Here is a 21,796-nt window from a genome sequence, read left to right as displayed (position 1 = left end):
ACACTAAATAATTAAATTACCCAATTATATATCAGTTTGTTCCGTTTATATATATAAAGTATTAATCTTTTCCAAACAAGAATATTTCAAGGTTTTGAAGAGGAACATCTATACAAAATCATCCACACCTGATAATTCCAGAAGGGGCCATAGGAATATCGGCTTCTTGAATGAGCAAATCATTTACATTATGAATGACTATAAGATCTACTTCAATAAACAATCACAATCTTCTAAATGAACAGAATTATTTTTTCAAGGTTTTTCCTCTTCATTCTAAATCAATCTTTACCAAAAGAAGCAGAGAATGAAGCTCTTACCATCACTCCCCACCTTGTCAAAACAAATATTAGAGCATTATAAACCTGGAATCTTCCATTCCAAACAACTGTAGTCTGTAGCCATCTCCGGCAAACCTCTTCGTCTTTCGGAAAGGTATCCAAAAATATCAAAATTATTAGTTAACCACATTGACCGTGGTCATCAATTTCTTTGTCACTCAATAACCTTTGGTATTTGAGCTGAAAGAAAATGCTCAGCACCCAGAAAAAGAAAATTCCATACATACATTCAAGCTTCTTGTGCCCTAAGTTTTCCAGGAATTTTAGCTGTAACCTGCTGCATCACTAAACTCATCAAGGATGTACATTGCATTCACTCAAAAATTGATCTTCTTGATTTAAAAACTTCTTCCAGTATTTTTTGTATCTCGGAATTCCCAGCTCTAGCCATGGTTTCATGTTTCCATTATAGTGCAACACTGCAGCGTTCTTAATGGTTTGGACATCAAGCCTGTAATCATGACCAAGTCCTGACAGCGCCCACACACCATCTAAAGCATAAATTAGGTCCTGAAAGGTGAGCAAACTTGCCCGCAAAGAAGCTGCTTCAATTGATTCCTCTCCAACACTTGCCTGCTAAAATATTAGCAATAAGGCTAAAAAGTCAGAAACATTTGGTTTAGAAGATAATAATAGCGTTTACCATTTTCTAAATTATTGGTTCTACAACTGAAAATATTAACTTGAATAACAAAAATCATTTCACAGAGGACGATTCAACTGTTACTGGTGACCAAATACACAAAGCAGTACAAGTTCATTAGTTCGTATAAAAAGAATATATGCAGATTCGTTGGCAGCACCAAAGCAAGTTTCTATCAATTATTCTAAATGCTGTGAAAATATAGTTTAGCAAAAAAACGTCACTCACCTCTCTTGCCAACTTCCTGTAACGTCTAGTAAGATTCAACTCTCTCCACCTTGCAAGATCAACCAAATTCAATCCAGACATCCAAGCACAAGAATTTGCATCAAATTTATTTTCACCCAAATAACTCTTTAGCAGACCCAATGTCAGTGAACAGAATTGCACAGCACCATTTACTTTAGCTCCCATATCAAGATTCCACAGTGCTGACAAGTCTTTTTGTACAACAATATCATCATCCAGAATCACAACCTTGTTTAAACTTAGAAATATTTCAGGTAGAAGATAGTGCACATCAGAAAAAGCGGATAAGTACTGTGTTCTATCTTCTGTTGATGAATCAACATTGTGGAAAGAAACTCGAAACTCCACAGGCAATAACATATGTAAAAGAGTTGCCTTATCATGGTACTCCAGGCTAAATTTTTCAATGTTCAACACTTGAACAGTGGCTTCTTTAAAAGTGTTTCTGAAGAACCATAGTTTCATTGCGAAGTAATTCTGTTCATCAGTCAAAACGTGGAAAACCTGACTCTTTGTTTCCTGAAATATTACAGGATAAAAGGGTAAGCATCTTTACCAGAAAAAAAAAAAGCTATTAGAAATAAAAAATGTAGATGAAAATATTTATAAACGTACTTCGGAATGCATTACTGTTGAGTTTATTACAACAGATGATGCAAGTACATTATTGGAGAATATAACATAGTGATGCAATAAGGGATCAGAATATTTATCGGCCTGAGAAAGCTCCATATCCAGAGAATTAGATTTAAAATATTCCACAGTTAGTTTCATAGATAAACAGTGAAGACTCTTTGGCATAGTTTGGACCGCTAGTTGGTAAAGGAATGCACTCTGCTTCATGTGGAAACTGGCTTCATCTTCAGTCAAATCAAATATTTGCCGCAGTTTCTTGTCAACATTGTTACAATCCATGGGGCATGATTTAGCTCTGACTATTGACGTTTCCATCTTCTGTGACTTCTTTCCAATCCTATTAAAATGTTTAAAATGAACTTAGTGAGTCCACAAGTAATATGAAGATTCCTCTCTTCAAAATCTGCAGCACTCCCTAAACTAAATGATGCACACATGCCATTGAAAATAAACTGAGTGTGCCTAGACAATGTTGACCATTCCACCATCTAAGCATACAAACAAGATGCAAACACATGCAGTCAGAATTTCAAGATGCGAAGCATGTCTGCCTAACTGAAAATGATTTTGCACACACAGTGATCACATTCAGAACACTTAGAGAGCCACGTATCATTTATTTTGGATTTGTAATTCCAGGATCTTTAAGATAGATCAAACCAGCATTCAGAGCATATTAAGCATGTTTGCCTAACTGGGACAGTGATTTTACAGACACAGTGATCACATATAGAACACTTAAAGAGCCAAGTATCATTTATTCTGGATTTGTAATTCCAGGATCTTTAAGATCGATCAAACCAGCATGCTCAAACACAGAAAAATGAATAATGTTAGAAAATCAAACCAATGCAAATGTATCAGATAAATTTTGTTGATCAACTGCTATGCAAAGATTATAAAAACCAATGTAAGGACTCCTTCTGTACAAGAACAAACTAATTGACATGAATAACAGAAATGCATTCTGTGTAAAGGGATGCCAAAAGGTGAAATAGAGCTTTTATATTTACAAGATCAATAAAGGGAATTTGACATAGGTGCTCATCATATGGAAGGTAGAGGCATCACGAAAACCTGCCAAGACTTACTCTGGTGGAAGATCAGCATCTGTAGCACTTTCACTAAGAACACGCTCCAATTCTTGAATATTTTGTCTCAATTCACGAGTCAACTTACCCTGCGATGGAAGTTTTGCAATACTAGGATAGTATGCTCTGGCCACGAAAAGCTGGTCCTTCAATTTCTTTATCATAGAATCCTTCATGTCTTCTCTATGTTCTTTACGCCAAAGGCAGTAGCTCCCAAATTTCAATTCGCAATTTTCAGTTTCATCAATACCACCTTTGACATATTCAGTGCCTTCAACTTTAGTAACATTGCTAGTATCCTGAACAAAAGATTTGGTTATGCAGAGACTTTACGAGCACTAGAAAAACTACATAGCATCATAACAAAAAAATACACATACACTCATATTGGGAGATGGTTGCAGCACAGTGTGAGATTCAACCGGTGTACCTATTGATCCATTGAGAGAGAACAAAACAAAGTATTCTAATTGATATCATATAAGATGGTACAACAATTAAGAAAATTCCAAGAAAATAAACTCACCACCTTTTTTATGCTGACTACCATGCTCAGCATTCCTATCAGCGGTTTGATTCTCAGTTCCATCAGCAGATTTTCTAAATGCATCCTGACAATTAAAATATAAGATAAAGGGAAAAGGGAAAAGGGTTCAAAAATATAAGCAATACTACATGTACACACTTTGAGTATACAAAATGGATATACAGATGACATGTCATCATGTGATTGGGTGTTACTTTATCTTTAAATTAAAATCACCCAACCACATAATGACACATCATCTATATACTCATTTTGTGTACACATAGTTTTATTGCAAAAATATATACAATACAAAATATAGTAAACTTGTGATTGTTGGAATCAACATGTACATGTATTAAATTATTCAGAAAAGGGATGACTAATTCAAAGATTTTCAATCACAAAAACACCTATATAGGATTTGTGGTCATTGGACATAGCTAGATATCACAGTCAAAAGTGTTAGAAAGAAGCTTGAAGAAAAGTTAGTGGGTCCTATTATGTTCTCATAAACAGTTCTTAAAGCATATACTACTTTTAGAAAGGATCAACTCTTAAAGCATTTTCGAGTTGCAAACTATTAAATTAGAGAGCAATCAAATGAACATCTCCCTTTGTAGTTTGAGAAGCAATTATCATAAGATTGACAAAACAAGGGGCAATTTTTTCTTCCACAAATAAAAAAAAAAAATACAAATCATGGGATTTTAAGATCTGAAGTGATAATTAATAAAAACCCTAAAATATCAGTCACACTACAAAATTCTTGCTGGCTCCCTATTTAACTCAAATGAAGTAGAAATTTCTGATTTAATATTTCCAGCTAGATTTTGAATAAAGACACATGTACTGGGTATTTATCACATGTACCTTAGAGTAAAACTTCACAAAATATGACAGTAAGAGACAACAACAATGTTAATAACTTCTATTTTCCTGGCTCATTGTTCAGCATATATCGCATAGATTTAAACAGATCCTTTTGTGGTCAGTTTGTTCACTTTTTATCCTCATTAGTTTTAATCAATGCTATTCTTTTCATTTCTTCTTTTCTTGTCATAAGAGTTCAGGTAATGTCACTTTACATTTGAACAGGCATGTCAAGTGAGATGAATTTTAGAATTAAACAACATCACAATGCTGAAAAACCTTTTAACCAGCTCATAGTTCAAGCTCAAAAAGTAGACAGGTCATATCACAATATCAGAATGCGGTCCCACTGTTAGCAACAGTGAAGACAAGCTTGAAGGGTAATGAAATTAATGATAAGAAAGAGTTTAACTCAAAGTGAAGCATGGCTAGTAGGCAATCTACAGCAGACTAACTATGCCCGGATGTTACAAATATGTGGAAGCCAGGGATGGCACAACCAACTTTTAGCCCCACTGTGCAATCCATGGCTGGCAGGTTGTGTTAGGCCATGATAAACAAGCAAAGCATGGCAATGTCAGGCCACCATTATTGGTGCAAATCAAATTTAAAACCAAAATTAGATACAAAAAAAAATTGGAGCCAGAAGGCCTAGGCATGTATGTAGGTCGTTGACCTCTTAGTTTTAACTATGAAAGACCTTACACAAGATTCTATCCAACAAACCAGCCAAAAAAATACAGAGTAGCATAAAAGCCTATAAAATAGCTATTTTGAAATTTCAGAAGCCATTTTGGTTGCTAAATTTTCTGGTTCGTATAAGAGATTTAAAATTAAATAATCGTTTTACCCCTTTAACAGCCAGTAAGAAGGATAGAAAATCGATAGTTGAGCAGCTGTCAACCAAACCAGAATGTACACCAATTTAGTGATGGAACTGACTCACCCATACTTTCTAGTCACAAATTATCAATTTGTACTATATATATATTGTAAACACTGAATCCAAATTGGTTCCTTTGTTGAGTAATTATCCATCAATAATACATGAGAAAACAAACTGAACCATGTGTATTTCCAACTTATATGGTGTCATCCCAACCAAGCAAAGCACAAGATGTGGATAGCACTCTTCCCTTCTCGTTTGGGTGAGATCTTGTAATCTTTTTCAAATCACATTCCTCTTACATCATTTAACAACTTTGTTGTTTTCCCTTTCTATGTAGGTTTATCTCCTAAAAATTTCTAGAATTATCATAAGCCATATCTAATTCCAATATACTATGTATAGCTTGGTACACCTATGATATGACTCCGTAAAGATATTCAGTAGTAAGATCCCTGATTTAATCTAAGATGAGTATTGTCCAAAAATTACCATTCAAAACTTTTCTAATTGTAAGATCTTTATTCTTTTTTAAATTTATTTATAACTTTCTCTAAGTTAAAATACACACAGTTTCAAGCTTCACACTTATCAAAGACAACGGCAAGATGTACAATTATATGAAAGAAAATTATAAAAGAACCATGCTTTTATCCATTTAAATCTCGCACAGTTTAAAGAAAATTAAGTGAAAGGATTGCAATCTGACTGTTAATTTATCAATTAAAAACTGCCTAAGCATTATCAATACCACCTATATCATTAAATGCAATACAACAAATGTCAATTATTTAACAGCAAAAGAAGTTAAGTATTGATGCAAGAGCATGATGCAATGAACCTTTGAAATGTTTGGTGCTAGTTTTCTCACAATTTCATCAATATGTTCTGATCGATCATTCTGCAAAAACAATCAAAAGAACATCCATCATAGGACTACTATCTATTCAATCATAAAACCAGAACATACATGGGCATCTCACATATTTAAACAATATAAAAATAATAACATTAAAGTTTTCATGTAAAAATTTTATAAACAATGAATATTTTGATATTTTCAAAGCATGGATGTTGTCTATAAGACCATCTGTATAGCATTTGTTTGGCATTAACAGATCACACATACCTTGGAATCGTTATATGCATTAATGATGCTGGAACTATACTCACCACCAACCTGATATCCAATTAAAGGAGGCAAAAAATTGAAGACATTAAAGTAAGGAAAAATTGCTAGAACATAAGCATCCCATAAATCCAGCAATGAAGTTGAAAAGCTCACCGAATCTGAAGAATGTTTCACAGGGACATATCCTGAGGAAAAAAATTCCAATAAGACCACACATAATTGTAAAAAAGAAGTCAAAAATCTGAGATCAGGTGTTCCGCCAGCTGCTTGCTGGAGAAGTTAATCAGTGCTATCACGCTATGAATTCAATAACGAGAAGAAATACAAGTACAAAGAAAACGATACAATAGAGAATGATTTTCTAAATAAAAGCACAGACGTGTAAAGATCTAGCGAACAAATGTCAGTAGACTGGTAGTGACAATGCATACTAAAGAAGCAAAAGCTAACAAGGTACGACTAAGTCATCTGGATCTGAAGACAGAGCAGTCTAATTGATGAAAGGAAGTAACAGATCTGAATGCAAAGAGCGCAGAGTTACCGTCGGGATTCGGTGAGTGAAAGCCATTGTGAACGCCGAGCAAGAACGCCAGGGGAACTAGCATAGAAAGTATAACAAGAAAGAGTACTCCGATCACCAGGCCTCTCCATCGCCGTTTAGCCGCAACTGAAACCCCGCCGCCACCACCTCCTTTCATATCCTTTTTCTTTTCTCCGACTTCTTAATTAAAAGGTTTTGTCCTTATTAGGTTGGAACAATTCAAACGCAATCGAAAATGTGATTTAATTATGGACGGAACGGAGTACGATATCCGTCGTCAAGCCCCCGTAACCGCGCAAGCTTCGGTCTCACGGCCATTTCTACTTTACACTCTTAACTGAATCTGAGAACCAGTGTACTGCACGTGGGAGAATTCCATTACCGCCGGCTATGTGCTTGTTGCGTGACCTCCCCTCCCGTTGATAACACGTGTAATAAATTCACTTGACAAATACATTCTCATTATAATATACATAATATAAATAACAGAACTGAATACAACTCATAATATATATTAAATTAATATAATAAATATACTTTATAATACAGTACGTGATTGATATAAATTAATATATTTTTTAATAAAATAATAATATAATAAATATGTATATAAAAATTTTTAAAAATTTTAAAATATTTGTAATATTTTTCAAAAAGTCAAATAACTATTTCCTATTTATGGTTTGATGCAAATTTAACCTCTTACCTGTTAACTATTAAAAATTCAAATTCTCACTCATAAGTTATTAAAATTAATATAAATAGTTAACTCTAAGATTAAAATTATCATTAAATTAGTAATATATTAAAAATAATAAAATATTTTCTATTTCTCCATAGGTTTAGAAAACAAGTAATTTTTTAATAGATTAAACTTTGAAAAGTTATATTTTCTCTGCTTTCGTTAGAGATAAGAATGTTGTTTTTTTTATCTAATCACCACAAAGAAAGAGGTTGACCATTGGAGGCAAAGGAAGACAGATGGTTGTGAGATTCTGGTGTCAAAGAAGTTTGGATAAAAATGAAACCGTAAGAAAAAAAAATATAACTTTTTAAAATTTAATATATAAGAGAAATTGTTAGTTTTTTAAACTTTAGAAGAAAATAAAAAAATATTTTATTATTTTTAATATATTATAGTTAAATGATTATTTTCATTTTAGAATTAACTAAATTTATTAATTTTAATGGTCTATAAGTGAAAATTTAAATTTTTGATAATTAACAAAAAAAAATTAAGTTTGTATCAAATCTTAGGTAAAAAATAGTCAGTTGGCGATTTCAATAAAATTTTTTATTATTTTATTTTAAAAAATATATATTTTATGATATGGTATAATATAAAATAAACTATATAAAAAAATTAAATTTTTAACACATTATACAATACATAATTTGATTATCATTATCGAGTTTATTTATTGGTTAACATTTTAAGTTTTTCTTGATAAAGTTTTGATAGATAACAATAAAAAAAATAATAAAATGTCTAACCTTGTTTTAATTAAAAAGGCCAAATTTTATATTTTTTTATTAAAAATAAAATTTATATTAATAATATTAATTTTTATTTTAATTTAAAAATACTAATCGAGATTTTGGTTAACCAAAATTTGTTTTGTTATATGTAAAAGACGAAGTGACTAAACGTTTTTTATAATGTTTTTTATTGTTAAATTTTATTTTCTTCTATCTTTTAAATGATGTTTTATTAAATCTAAAGGATTATCATTTTCAAGTTATAGGGCCAACTTAGGTGCTGCAAATGGGAAGATTAATAGCCGGTAAAGTATAATTTTGTGTAATTTGTGATTATAAGTTATTAAGTAATACTACGTGTATTAATAATAAGTGCAAATAATAATACATTATTATATAATTTTGTATTATTTTATTTATAATTTAAAATTATTTAATTAAATAATAATATGTTATTATTATTATTTAATTTTGCACGTACAATTTTATTGCAATTTATATAATTTGTATTAGTAAGTAGTGCCATTGAGGAGGTGTAAGCTATTGTACCCATAGTAGTCTAATAATATATTGTATCGTATATTAAAAAATTAATTTTATATACCATGTATTAAGTATTATATAGTATTGTATAATATAATTTTTTTAAAATAAAATATTAATAAAATAATAAAAAATATAATTAACATAATATTATTTTGAAAAATATCATAGACACATCTAAAAATTTAAAATTTTTTACATACACTGTTACTTCACCATCATTTTATTTAAAAATGTATTAATTCATATTAGAAATATATATTATATCGTATAATACTTATAATATCATATGATAGGTTTATTATATCGTATTAATTATAATATATTTTATTATATATTATTTTTTATTTATTTTATATTATATTATAAAATATATTATATATAATATAATATACCAATTTATTATCTGAAATTGTCAAATTAAACTCTCTGTCATGGCAGCCCATGATCCATTTTCAATAACAGATGGACATAGGCTTTTTTGGATCTCGCTCACTCTCTTCTGCCTAGTTGGACCAGACCAGCATATAAAATTTCTTAGCAAAATTGTGTTGGGCAAGTGGGCAGCACCAAAAAAGGCTATATACATGGATAGGCTTTCTTGCCATGTATCCCGAGAGTTTCGATGTGGTGGTACGGTTTATACGACACCTTGACTTCCCCTTTGAGCTCAGAAAGCCCACACGGAGCTATTCATTGTTGCAGGGACTATTGGTTTTGTCCCCTTGTTGAGTCGAGCTTAACTGCCTATTTATTATGAAACCATGGAGAATTCTTATCGGCTTGGTTTTGTATTTCCCCTTATACGGAATAATTTCATCCTCTTCTTAGGAAACATAGCCAATATAAGAGTGGAAACATATCTCATTTCTCGACTTGTCACACCCATTAATAATTCATGAAACTAAACAACCTTGCACATTTTTTCATGTTTGCAACTCTTGTGATGACATTTCGAAATTAGCTTTGTAATGCATAGCACTACATGTGTGAAACATAGAAATCCTTTGTTGGGTTTGAATTAGATATACAGTAAGTGCACACAGCCATGTGTAACCATCAGGTTAAATTTGAATTTAATCAAATATAATTTTGATTTTATAGATAAAATTATTTTAAATATTGTTTATAGTTTATTTAAATAATTAATCAATTTAATTACTGATTTAATTGGTTGAATTAATAAAGACCCAATCTGTTTCTTTAACGGGTTAATGCTGATCCAGATATGAAATATAAAAATTTGTTGGAACCAAATGAAATTAAAAAGAAAAAAATTATTTAAAACGAGTAAAAAAAAAAGGAAAACATTAGTCAATTTAGTTATTGGCTTTAAAAAGCAAAAAACGACACAGTTTCCTTCGATTAGTCGCAGTTTACGCTACCTTTGCCATGGAATATTTAAATATGAGCCATTTTCCGCTCTTACATGCATTAAGAAAAAAAGAAAAAGGAAATAACAAACGCCTCGTCTTGCTGGGAGACAGCCTGTTTCGATACTTGTCACAGGGCTAAAATACGAATTTACACTAAACCCCAAACCCACCTCACCCAAATCTCTTCTTGTGGACGTTATAACTAATCTATTCAAGGACAAAACCAAAATTTCACCTCATACGCAAAAATCGACCCCACAAACCACATCGCCGGACCAAACCTCCTCCTTTTTCTGAATTTCAAAAATATTTCCAGATCTACAAATTAAAAAAAAACCCTAATTTCATTCGATCCGTCGTTTTGATCGGAATCGAGAGGTTAAAATGGGCGATTTTAACCTCGCTCTGGTGATCGTAGCTATAGTGGTGTGCATTCTTGTTTTTATCTTCAATGTGTATCTTCTGGTCAACTACCAGCACCCCGACGATGCCAACCAGGCGTATTTTCCCAAATTCGTCGTCGTTTTGGGACTCAGCGTCGCCGCTATTTCCATACTTATGTTACCGGCTGACGTAGCCAACCGGCAGGCGTGCAAGCACGCGATTTACAATGGTGCGTGTAATCTGACCCTGCCCATGAAGAGTTTGTGGCTCGCTATCTATATTCTGGATGCCGTGCTCGTGTTCTTCGTCATCCCCTTTGCCATGTTCTACTACGAAGGCGACCAGGATAAGTCCGTACATCAATCTACGGTGTCATTTGTAAATTTATAATTATTTGTTTTACATGTTAATGATATATATTTACTAATAATAATTTGTTACTTCATTTTTTTTTTTTGTTTTATTGGTTTGCAGGAGTGTTGGGAAAAGGATTAAGAGCGCATTGTCGTGGGTGATCGTGACGGCAATTGTCTGTGCTCTCTTGCTTGGAATTTTGTATGGTTAGTGGTTTTCATATGAATTTCTGCCTTTGGATTTCAAATTTCTCTTGTCAAATTCGAATTATTTGCATGCTGAGTTAGAATTTACTGGGATTTTAATGTTAGTACTTAGTTTAGGTGTAGATTGTGATATTTAGCGGACTATTATTATGTGATTTTAGGAACCCTGTTTAGATGACCAACTTTTTTGCTTAATACTATTTGGTAATTGGTTGTTTGTGAAAATTTTGTTAAATCTGGTGAGATAGGATGTGTGCATCCCATACTCTATCCTGTCGTTTTCCACTGTTAGTAGTTTTAATCTCCTTTTTCAGTAGTCATTTCAAGTTCAATCAATGGCATTTTTTGCATCGATTTTTAAACCTGCTGTCATTCACATCTCTAAATCTGTTGAGGTATTTGCCATATCTGTAGATTCTTAGATTGCAATGTCTTAGTGTTGATTGCTATTGTTTTAAACTGTTATGCATTCATTAAATGCATTGATATGTTGGAATTATCAGGGGATAACTATTATGATTTCACTTTTCAAGTTTGTGTACATCTTACTTGTTTTACTATGCTTCGATGACCTATTAGGTCTAGTTGGGAAGGTAGACTTCACTGTTAGGCACCTATCTTCGACCACAACAAATTTTCCAAGTACTTGGGATTTTTCTAGCAATCAACAATGTATTGGAAGTGGTGCACGTCAGGTTATGTCTCTCTCTTTCAATTTGTGATAGAACTTGTTGTCCTGTTTGTGGGGTACTGTTGTGTGTTGCCTTGTCATACCATTATACTTAATCTTTTCAGCTCTTACAGTGTGCAGCATATACTTCTAATCCATCATCAGAAAAAACATGGACTATGCGTACTACCTTTCCAGAATATGTAGTTGCTCTTGCTACCATTGTTGGGTCTGTCCTTTTCACGGTAAGATGATTTTTGTATACTTCTAATTTTAGATTAGGGGGAGGTTTCTTTAAAGATATTTAGGATCTTGATTGTTTCAACAATGTTACCTTAAAGTTATGAGGATATGCATTGTTTGTCGTCCAGGGGATTTGATTCCCTAAAATAGATCTAATAATTTGACTTTTCACGTTTGCAAGAGCTTTTTACTAACTGCTCTCTTTGCAATTGTCAGATCTTTGGTGGTGTTGGCATTGCTTGTTTGCCATTGGGACTTATCTTTTCATTCATCCGGCGTCCTAAGGCTGTTATCACTCGCTCTCAGTATATCAAGGTGCTCTGATTGTATCTATATGACTTGCAAAGTTAAATACTTTAGCTTTGGCACAGTGATGGATATTTTTATGTTATAATGGCTTATTGGTTGTTGCTTTGTTTTCTAGGAAGCAACTGAACTGGGTAAGAAAGCTAGAGAACTGAAGAAAGCTGCTGATGTGCTTCATCAAGAAGAAAGAAGTGGTTCTAAGGGTAGAAAATGGAGGAAAAATGTTAAGGCGGTAGAAAAGGTACAAAATCTTAAATCATGAATTTCATGTTTGATAGTACACTTCATGATTGAGTATCCTGCCGGCTTCTCAGAATCCAAGCCTCAGAGGTTTTTTGGTTTTACAGGAGCCAATTCCTTATGAGATTTTTATTTGGGTGAAGATAAATTGGGTTGAGTTGGGTTATGTCATGTTTAGTAATTTAAAGTTTGGCATTCTGATTGGCTGGCTTTAATTACTGTTTGTAATGATAGGTACTTATTTTATTCACTGATTTAATGTTGCAGGAGTTGCTTCAGTTGGAAGAAGATGTGAAGCTTTTAGAAGAGATGTATCCACAGGGAGAACAGGTGGTGAAAAGTACTTGCCGACTTTACTATGTTATTGAATAATTAGCTTTGAAATTTTCTCTTGCTGATAAATAAATTTGTTGCATCTCTTTTGCAGGCGGAGACTTCCTGGGCCTTGACTGTTCTTGGCTACTTGGCAAAACTTGTGCTGGGAATCATTGGGTAAGTGCTAAAATTACAGCACGTGACTCTTTACAAGGATATCGATAGCTATTGTTCAGCTTTTGAAGTAATATTTGTCAATTTTATTGCATATTTGGCTGGGTATGTTTGATTTATTTTTTATGCCAATAGATTATCAAAATTCATACTTTTAGATGAATCTAGACGAAAGTGCATTTGGTTTGAAGTACTGATAAGCCTTGAAAGATATTGGGATGAAAATAGTGGATGAAATGAATATAGTGATGTGACCAAGAAGGGCTTGCTATTACTTAAGACCATCATAAAATTTTTGATTTGAACCAATGGATCCTGTTTGAAAATTTGAAAGTGAGTTCAGGTTACAATTCACTATAGATTTCTACAGCACATAGGAGAATTTCATCTTTCACATCTGATGTACAATAGCACCTTCCCTTCTTACATGACACTTCAGATTGTTTGCTTGTGTCCCAATGTGCAGTATTATGAAGGACAGTTACCTTGTTAAAATTGTGAAAGAACAACTTTCTAATGTATATCTTGGAATTTAAGTTTTGGTGGAGCAGTTTTCCAGCAGGAAATATGCTTCTTCAGTATTGAAATTTGATGTTGTATTCATTTGTTTTAGTTCTTATTCTGTATCAGTTTTACCGGAACATTTACCTTATAATATTTGATTTTCTTGTTTATCAGGTTGATTGTTTCGGTAGCTTGGATTGCTCATATTATCATATATCTATTGATAAACCCACCTCTTCATCCTTTCCTGAATGAGGTTTTCATCAAACTGGATGATTTATGGGGTACTGTTGGATTCTTTTTTATCTTACCTCTTTATTTTCTCTTTTTAGTTGATGAACTTATTTTGTTAATTTTTTTTTAATGGTTTTGCCAGGTCTTCTTGGTACCGCTGCTTTTGCATTCTTCTGTTTCTACCTTCTACTTGCTGTGATTGCAGGGGCAATGATGCTCGGTCTGAGATTAGTTTTCATTACAATTCATCCCATGAAGTAATTTTTTTTTTTTTTGTGGCAGTATTTTGTTTAATTACAGATAATGAATATTTTGTGATGATTGCACATCAACTAAATGGGGCTTGTTAGCAGGTGGGGAGCCACACTAATGAACTCTTTTCTTTTCAATGTGGGTCTCATTCTTCTCTGTTCAATAAGGTAATCTTCTGTTTGAACATAGTGTATAGGCTGTGCTGCTTATAGTTTATCTTGTTAATCTATCATATGATCATAATATTATGTTGGGTAAGATTTCTGTGTTTAAAGCATAATGATCTTATGAGACATGTTGTCATGAGTTCTTTAATCTATTCTTTAAGCATTTTGAGTATCTTTTTGACTACTTCTGATCCATAGTAACAAACTGGTTTTAAATGTTTTTGATACAAAATTTTTTATTCCTGCTGTTTCTGCTGTTTATATTTTAGCATGAGGTGGCATTATGTTGTGGGTGTAAAAATTCTTGTTATCCATTCTAGTCTAATCGGCTTACACTTTTGGTTTCTGGATTTCAGTGTGATTCAATTCTGTGCAACAGCATTTGGATACTATGCTCAAGCAACTGCTGCTCAGGAAATATTTGGCCACACATTGCAGTCTCTTCGCGGAATTAGATATTTATACAAGTGAGTTGCAGCGTTCTTTTAGTGTTCTGTATTCTGATGAGGCATCAATACTCTCCTGACATTGTACATCGATTATTGCTTTCTTTAGAGTGTTGCATTCTGGTCAGGCATTAATATGCTACTGACATTGTACAATGAGTATTGCATCACAGGTATAACGTGTTCCAAATTGCTTTTGTTGTGCTTGCTGGGTTGACCTTCGTGTTTTACGCTGCGTTTGTAAGTTTCAACTCTTGTTTTCATTTGTGCACAGTTTCTTTCTTGCATATATATTCTTTATTGGTTAATTTTTGCCATCTTTGAAATTCTCAGGGATGGAGAAAAAGAAAACCAAGTGGCAGGTTCCAACTCTCCAGTTAAGGTATGTTTTGCACAGAAGAGCATATGCGCCTGTCCGGAGCCAAGTCTTATGATCTCATTGAAGTGCTTTTCATCGTTGGACACATATGGCCTTAGTTTAGTTGTGTTGAACAATTTAGCCATGTAGGCATGTGTCATCTGAGAAAATTAGGTTCCTGCAGTTGAGACAGATGTTGTTTCTGCTTGTCTTTCTCCTTTTTGTATGTATTATTCTTTGTTTGATTTTTCACCTACTTGGTTTGCTCATGTAATTGAGATATCCTCATCAGATACCGAAACCAGAGCGTGTAGAATTCCACTTGATGTAATATATTAAGAACAAATTTCACGGTTAACCTATTTTCAGGACAATCCATTTCATGTCTGAAAGTATTTAGCACATGAGTAACACGAGAGTATTTGTAGCCATTTTTATGAAATATTATTGTAAGTAGATACACCGTAAGATTCTACTTGATTCGAAAGTTTTCGTTGGAAAGTTACTTGAATTATTTTCTGTACAACGGTTATTTGCCTTTTAACTTCATCTCAACTTTCTCTAACTGTGTTTTGTTTCATTGCCTTCTATATATTCCAGGGAATCACTGAATTCTAGTTGTTTTATGGTTAACTGAACAGGACTGGACCGTCACCCACCAAAAGTTTAGCTACTCTTCCATTTTACCATTGCAATCTCACCAGAGTATAAATTAATGCTATATACACTCTATGATAAGTATTAATAATATTGTGTTATCATTTGATGGAGAGTGATAGCCTGTGTTAAAAAAAAAGGAAAGTTGTACGGATTAGAAGCTCAGATCGTTCTTCAGTTTGAGATATTTTTTTGTTTTTCTAATGTCTGTTCTTCTTTGAAAATTTGAATGAGTCAAACTTGATATCAAATTTATCATTCTGTGTTCGAGTCAAATTCAAGCAAACCCAATAACCCTTATTGAGATTTAGCTCATTTTGAATTCACTTTGTTCTTAAACTTTCATTCAAGTTAATGCAAGATAATAATTCATATTGATATGACGTTCGTATAATTACGCAAATAAAATTATTCGAATTAGTTTGTATGATAAATTTATAAATATAATTAGCGATAGATTCTAAGCTAATTTAAACTATGCTCTAACTTAACTCAAGATTGAATGCATAATAGCTTGCCTAGACTATTATTTTTCTTCTTTGATGATTCCCAATGACTCTTTTTATTTGACAATTTTTTTCAACAACTCATATTTTTCTTCTCTGGCAATCATTAACTAATTAAGCCTTATTTAAGCTTGACACAATTTAAATCTATCCCTATATAATATTTTTTCGTAATATCCTCGAAACTAGTTCGATGTTGATGAAAAGAGTACTAAAAGAGTTAATGAAAGCATTACAAATTTTGTTGTTGAAGATTACAATCATTTCCAAAACCGAACACGCTGCAGGCTTTTTATGCTCTGCTTATTGATAATATTGATATAATCTGCAGATATGTACAGCTTAAGCAGATATAAATGAGGGCCTATTAAGAGCTATTCCCACTGCATATGTCGTTCAACATCCCTGTTAGAAACGTTAACGGTAGTCTTTCCATCAGGGGCTATTGCATCATACAATGAATCCTCTGAAAATTCAGGTGCCAATGATTTCCAGTGTAGTCTTGGTTCCCAATCTGCTTCTCTTAGGACCTTCAGAATTTCTTTGACCACAATCTTGCTCCCTTCTGCTGAAAAGTGAATCCCATCCCTGTCAACAAGGATGAGAGAACAATCCAAGTGAAAGGCCATAATGAAGCAATCAGTTTATGCAAGATTTCTTTAGAATCACCGAGCAATACTAGGTGTAACACCAAATCTCACATTAAAAAGCATAAAAAAATGTTGAATATGTATGGATATCTCATATCATTTGAAGATGATAAGAAAAAATTAGTGAAATAGTTTGTGAACTCTTAAACTGTTAAAACACGTTTTGAGTTACAAAATCCAAAAACAAAAGCATGAAGAACTTTGTGTCCAAAACAGACAATATTTGTATCTAGGATGTTACACAGTGTTAATTGTAATTTGACTAACTTGTACTATTAGAGACTATTGTTGCAAGCATTGTCACTTACGTGAAGCAAGTAGTCAACCAGTCATCTTGTTGCTGCAGTGCAGTCCAAAGATCAATGCACTTCACATCCATCTCCCGACAGAGCTGCAAACAAGCTTCTGAATATACTCGGGAGTCCTCATTTGTTCGATTTACTTTTCCAAATATCCCACTGGTTTTAAAGGTTAACACATTACACTATTAGAGCTCAAGTGTGCAAAAGAAACTAAGAAAAAGAATCAGAAGAAAGCTTCAATGCACCTTAGGGTTTCTTTAATTTGTTGCTCGTTGATAGGAGGAGTACTAAGAAATATGATGCGCGTCTCTGGAGAAAGGCTCTGGTAACCAGAAAATTGTATGTCAGAATATGCATCAAGTCAAGATATTGAAGAAGAAGAAGATATCTAATTTCCACCTGGTAGTGCTCAAGGGTGAACTGATTGTCTAACCCTTCAAATTATGCCACAGAAGACTATACTAAAGCTTAGTGCTAGAAAATTTTGAAGTGTGATTTTAAAGCAGATTGTTTGCACTCAAGAATGAATTTCATTATATTAATAAAGTAATGATTGAAGCTCAGGTCTGCAGTATTACCTCGAGATGCAGAGCAATCTTCCTCATATTCTCGATATATTCCGGCAAGGGAACATGAGGGCCAAGGCCACTAGGGTGAGGGTGCATGGAGTCATTACCACCAAAATAGACTATAACCAAAGCAGGTTGTACGGCAGCATCCTTGATTATAGTAACATTACAACATTACATTAGTTGTTAATGCCAATATGCCCAAAAAAATAAAACAATGTTGAATCACACTAGAATTTGGAAAACCGTATCAAGAAACAGAAGAGACCTCATACCAAGTTTCTTTCAGATGAAAGTTCAAGCTAAAGTCTGTTCAGGGACAAATGACTCTTGAGTAAGCTTTTATATTCAACAAAACTTGTTCTTGCTAATTAAATTGTTGGGTTGGTCAGAAAGTTATTGAACTTTATATAAAGGTAATCACCATTGACCTCAATTTTTTTCTATGTATTAATTGATATTTTTTAAATATTAGAGTTGACTGGACTGAAAAATAAAAGTTTTGTTTTGAGTTTAGAATATGTTACAGTCCCCACATTCAAGGTGTACAGGAGGAGACGTGGGATTGCCACCAGGGGGACAAATCAGGGAACAATCGTGCGACTGGTTGAGATTTTTGAGGATTCCAAATGATGGAGGGAAAGACTAGTGGGTTGCTTGGGATGGAGGCCGGAGAAATTTGTTAGAAGAATGAATCTAAAGGAGACAAATGAGAGAGAAAAGGGGAGAGAAGAAGAAAAGCTCAAGGAAATGGTGTGTCCAGCCTTTGGCTGAGGGAGGTCCCGGCTCCTCAACCTGCCAATTATCTAATTTGATTTCTAACTGTAGAAAGAATTTTGTAATTACTGCTATTCACTTGCAAATATAATTCAGCAGAGAAGTTTTCCAATATTTGTCTTAAATTGTGTCAAATTCTGGGAAACTGCATCCTGCGTGTTTGTGTATGTTGTTGGTTGTTGGTCGTGAGTATTGCTTGGCTAGTTAGCTACGGAGCTATGAGAATACCAAAACTATATTTCAGCTGTGGTTTATCACTAGTGATAACAACACTTAAATTTATTGAACTTTCACATTTTTTCTATATAAAATAACTGAATTCTCTGATTTTCTTATTAAAGAAAACAAACTTTCAAATTTTCCTATAAAAGTAACCAAACTTTTAATATTTCATATTGAATGTACCGAATAAACATAATTATGATTGTTTGTTTTGTTTTGAAAGCAAGGTGATTAGTTCAATCTCTTTGATAGAAAATACTGAAAGTTTAATTTTTTCAATAAAAAAATTTGAAATTTTGGTCATTCAATAGGAAAATTTGATTGTTTAGTTCCTTTAATAAAAAAAAAAATTGATCTCTACAACAGAATAAATGTGATAATTCGATACCTAAATGTGTTGTTATCTCTTTATCATTATGAGTTGTGAGTTGAAAATGAGGCATGTATCAAGTAAGTTGATAAACATTTTGCACATAAAAGGGGTCTGTACATAAATATAATGATTTAGAAATGAAGGTCAACCAAACCCAAGAGGCCTCTGAGAGAAAACTCTTTAATTACCTTGGGAAAAATTTGTTCAAGTACTTGTAGGCCACGCCTTGAATTCCAAGCAGCGTATCCTCGCAAAATTATGTCTGCCTAACACATTAAGATCAAAATCAGTTGTACTTAAAAGAAATGAATAGTGCTCCATCAGATTGCAAGTAACAAAGAGATGAAAAGGTTAACGAAATTAAATTAGGGGATGTTATCACTAATCACTCTCACCCAAACACAAATCTTAGGAGAACTACACTTTAAAACCTGGTTATTGAGATATGAAAACCCAAAACCCTATAAATGTCATACTTGAAACTCATATTTTTTTATATGGAAAACAAGTTTCAAACCTTACACTTAGAATCATAACATATCACCATGTTATGCACTCTAAGTACCACGCAAGCTAACAATGCAATTGTAATTAAGAGACATGATGGTGATTTTCATACTAAATGATATGAACCTTGAAAAAATCACATCCCAAAAGCTACTTATCAAGATTGAAAAGCCTAAAACCATATAAGTCTCAATCCTATTTTCTAATGTGAGATCCAAATCCTGTATCTTGCAATTGGGATGGTAGTGTCCTAAAACTAGCCACACAATTACAGTTATCTGATGAACGGCCAGTTTCCCACTTCAATTAGAATAAAGTTGGAAAAGTCAGCAATACAGAACCGGCCACCACAAATTTAACTGGAAAGCAGCTGTACTTCTAAATTTTCATTTCCTACTGTATCAAATTATGGTTTATTGGGTTGATAAAGTGTTTTAATTTCAGAAATATTTCATAACTAGCTTACAGTGCATGCTTAGTGTCCTTTCAACACAGTAAGTCAGGAAATGTGGACTCCACCATTAACAACGGCTAAGATATGACGACAACACAACAGTGCAAAACAAAACTTAACACAAATAGAAAATGATCAAAAATTAAAAAAAAAAAAAGCACCAATCTTTCAACTATTCTCGACAAAACCTGTCAAATGATTTTTCCCATATTCTGAATCAAAAACCATCATTTCAATATTAAGGAAGCTTATCTTTATCTTGTGTTCCACAACTAGAAACCTCAAGTACAGCAGAAACAGATAAAAAGAGAAAGAATAAGAAGGGATTGAAGAAAAGGGTTTACAATTACGAGGAAGAACCTACCTTACGAGCATAAATGTCAGCCAGAATCGAACCCCACCCTCCATTACTGAAACTGAGCTGAACTATGGACGAACCAAACAGCACAAACTGAGGCCTCTCTGGTCCGACCATCTTTCTCTTCTATGCTTCAAACTTTTTCCAGCGCTTATGAGCCCACAAAACTCATGGCACTTACTATCATCTTATTCTTATCATTATATATTATTCGGAAGGTGCAGGGGCTCAGACGAGTGAAAACAACGCAAAAACAATGGAATAACAGGCGGCGGACCCGACAATAAATAGAATAAAAATAAAATATAGAAAATATGGGTTGACTTTGACTGACCTTGACCTCCAATCATGACTAATTTGATATTGGTTGAAAATTTAAATAGTTAGCTTATATTTGGTAATCTCCTAATTAAATTGAGGTTGATTTAAATTTATTTTAATTAATTAGAAATGTTATTGAAAAACATTGATAATAATATTTATTATTAATAAAATAAAAATATTATTTAATAAAAATTTTAATTAAATCTAAAATTAAAGTTTTAATATGAATATGATTTAAATCTAATTTTTTATTTTTGGTGTTTTAATGTAAAACCAAGTATTCGAATAATTATTAGTTAATTTTAATTTTTGAAGAAAACATACTATTAATAACAATGATTTTTATGCCCAATTAAAGGCCACTTTAGAATAAAATAAATATATATTAAATATTTAATATATTAAATGAAATGTTTACAACTTTAATAATAAATATTTTTAGTTTACCCAATAACTTGTGATAAAGCAAAAATTTAAGTCCTTAATTTTGGGTAACCACTTTTTTAGCCATAAAATAAAAGCTACCTTCTTTTACAAAAGTTGTCTCTTAAAATATATAAAAGCTACCTTCTTTTACTTTATTTATAAATTTTTTTTCTTTCTAAATATATGAATGTTTTATTAAACTAATTTAGATTTTTTAAAACAAAATTTTAGAAAAACAATAATTACATTTTTTACAAATTTTTCTTTCTAAATATGTGAATATCATAATTAAATCAATTTATAATTTTAGAAAAAAAAAAATTAGATTCTTCTATTCTATATAAATTTTCTTTCCAAATATGTTTATATGATAATTAATTAGATCAATTTATAATTTTAAGAAAAACGATCATGATGATTTATTTGACCTGCGTAAAGGCACAAAATCACCTATACAACAAGCACGGGTCAAAGTGGGTCAAAACTTGAAACTTTTTCTTCC

The 21,796-nt window shown here is 32.5% G+C and overlaps 3 protein-coding genes across 7 annotated transcripts; 1 reads left to right on the top strand and 2 right to left on the bottom strand.

Moving 5' to 3' along the window:
- Positions 1-11: 11 nt before the first annotated feature.
- On the bottom strand, positions 12-7,378 carry LOC123226860 (probable galacturonosyltransferase 7). 5 transcript variants are annotated; one of them, XM_044651396.1, is made up of 10 exons: positions 6,919-7,378; positions 6,531-6,562; positions 6,375-6,425; positions 6,087-6,146; positions 3,487-3,571; positions 3,341-3,390; positions 2,961-3,259; positions 1,849-2,206; positions 1,213-1,752; positions 12-914 (listed from the first exon to the last, which is right to left on the bottom strand). In XM_044651396.1, the coding sequence occupies exons 1-10, from the start codon at positions 7,073-7,075 to the stop codon at positions 636-638; spliced, it is 1,911 nt and encodes a 636-aa protein (XP_044507331.1). In that variant the 5' UTR covers positions 7,076-7,378; the 3' UTR covers positions 12-635. The 5 variants fall into 5 exon arrangements, with proteins under 5 accessions (XP_044507331.1, XP_044507347.1, XP_044507356.1 ...); XM_044651412.1 differs by having other exon boundaries at positions 12-917; positions 6,117-6,146; positions 6,919-7,377; XM_044651421.1 differs by having other exon boundaries at positions 12-917; positions 3,490-3,571; positions 6,117-6,146; positions 6,919-7,377.
- A 3,011-nt stretch (positions 7,379-10,389) lies between these two features.
- Positions 10,390-15,527, top strand: LOC123193754 (LIMR family protein At5g01460). The gene is made up of 14 exons (XM_044606845.1): positions 10,390-11,050; positions 11,175-11,260; positions 11,840-11,955; positions 12,065-12,175; positions 12,390-12,488; positions 12,598-12,720; positions 12,987-13,049; positions 13,147-13,211; positions 13,887-13,996; positions 14,089-14,203; positions 14,300-14,365; positions 14,722-14,832; positions 14,985-15,051; positions 15,145-15,527. The coding sequence occupies exons 1-14, from the start codon at positions 10,701-10,703 to the stop codon at positions 15,190-15,192; spliced, it is 1,530 nt and encodes a 509-aa protein (XP_044462780.1). The 5' UTR covers positions 10,390-10,700; the 3' UTR covers positions 15,193-15,527.
- Positions 15,528-16,528: 1,001 nt separating this feature from the next.
- On the bottom strand, positions 16,529-20,814 carry LOC123213962 (GDSL esterase/lipase CPRD49-like). Its single transcript, XM_044633619.1, has 6 exons — positions 20,551-20,814; positions 19,414-19,491; positions 17,863-18,003; positions 17,530-17,606; positions 17,291-17,440; positions 16,529-16,920 (listed from the first exon to the last, which is right to left on the bottom strand). Exons 1-6 carry the CDS (start codon positions 20,659-20,661, stop codon positions 16,707-16,709), a joined length of 771 nt encoding a protein of 256 aa, XP_044489554.1. The 5' UTR covers positions 20,662-20,814; the 3' UTR covers positions 16,529-16,706.
- Positions 20,815-21,796: the final 982 nt, after the last annotated feature.

Source organism: Mangifera indica, chromosome 1, assembly GCF_011075055.1.
Source record: "Mangifera indica cultivar Alphonso chromosome 1, CATAS_Mindica_2.1, whole genome shotgun sequence".
NCBI classification, from domain to species: Eukaryota; Viridiplantae; Streptophyta; class Magnoliopsida; order Sapindales; family Anacardiaceae; genus Mangifera; species Mangifera indica.
The sequence above is the reverse complement of the archived record's forward strand: the minus strand, read 5'-3'. Positions and strand labels throughout refer to the sequence as shown.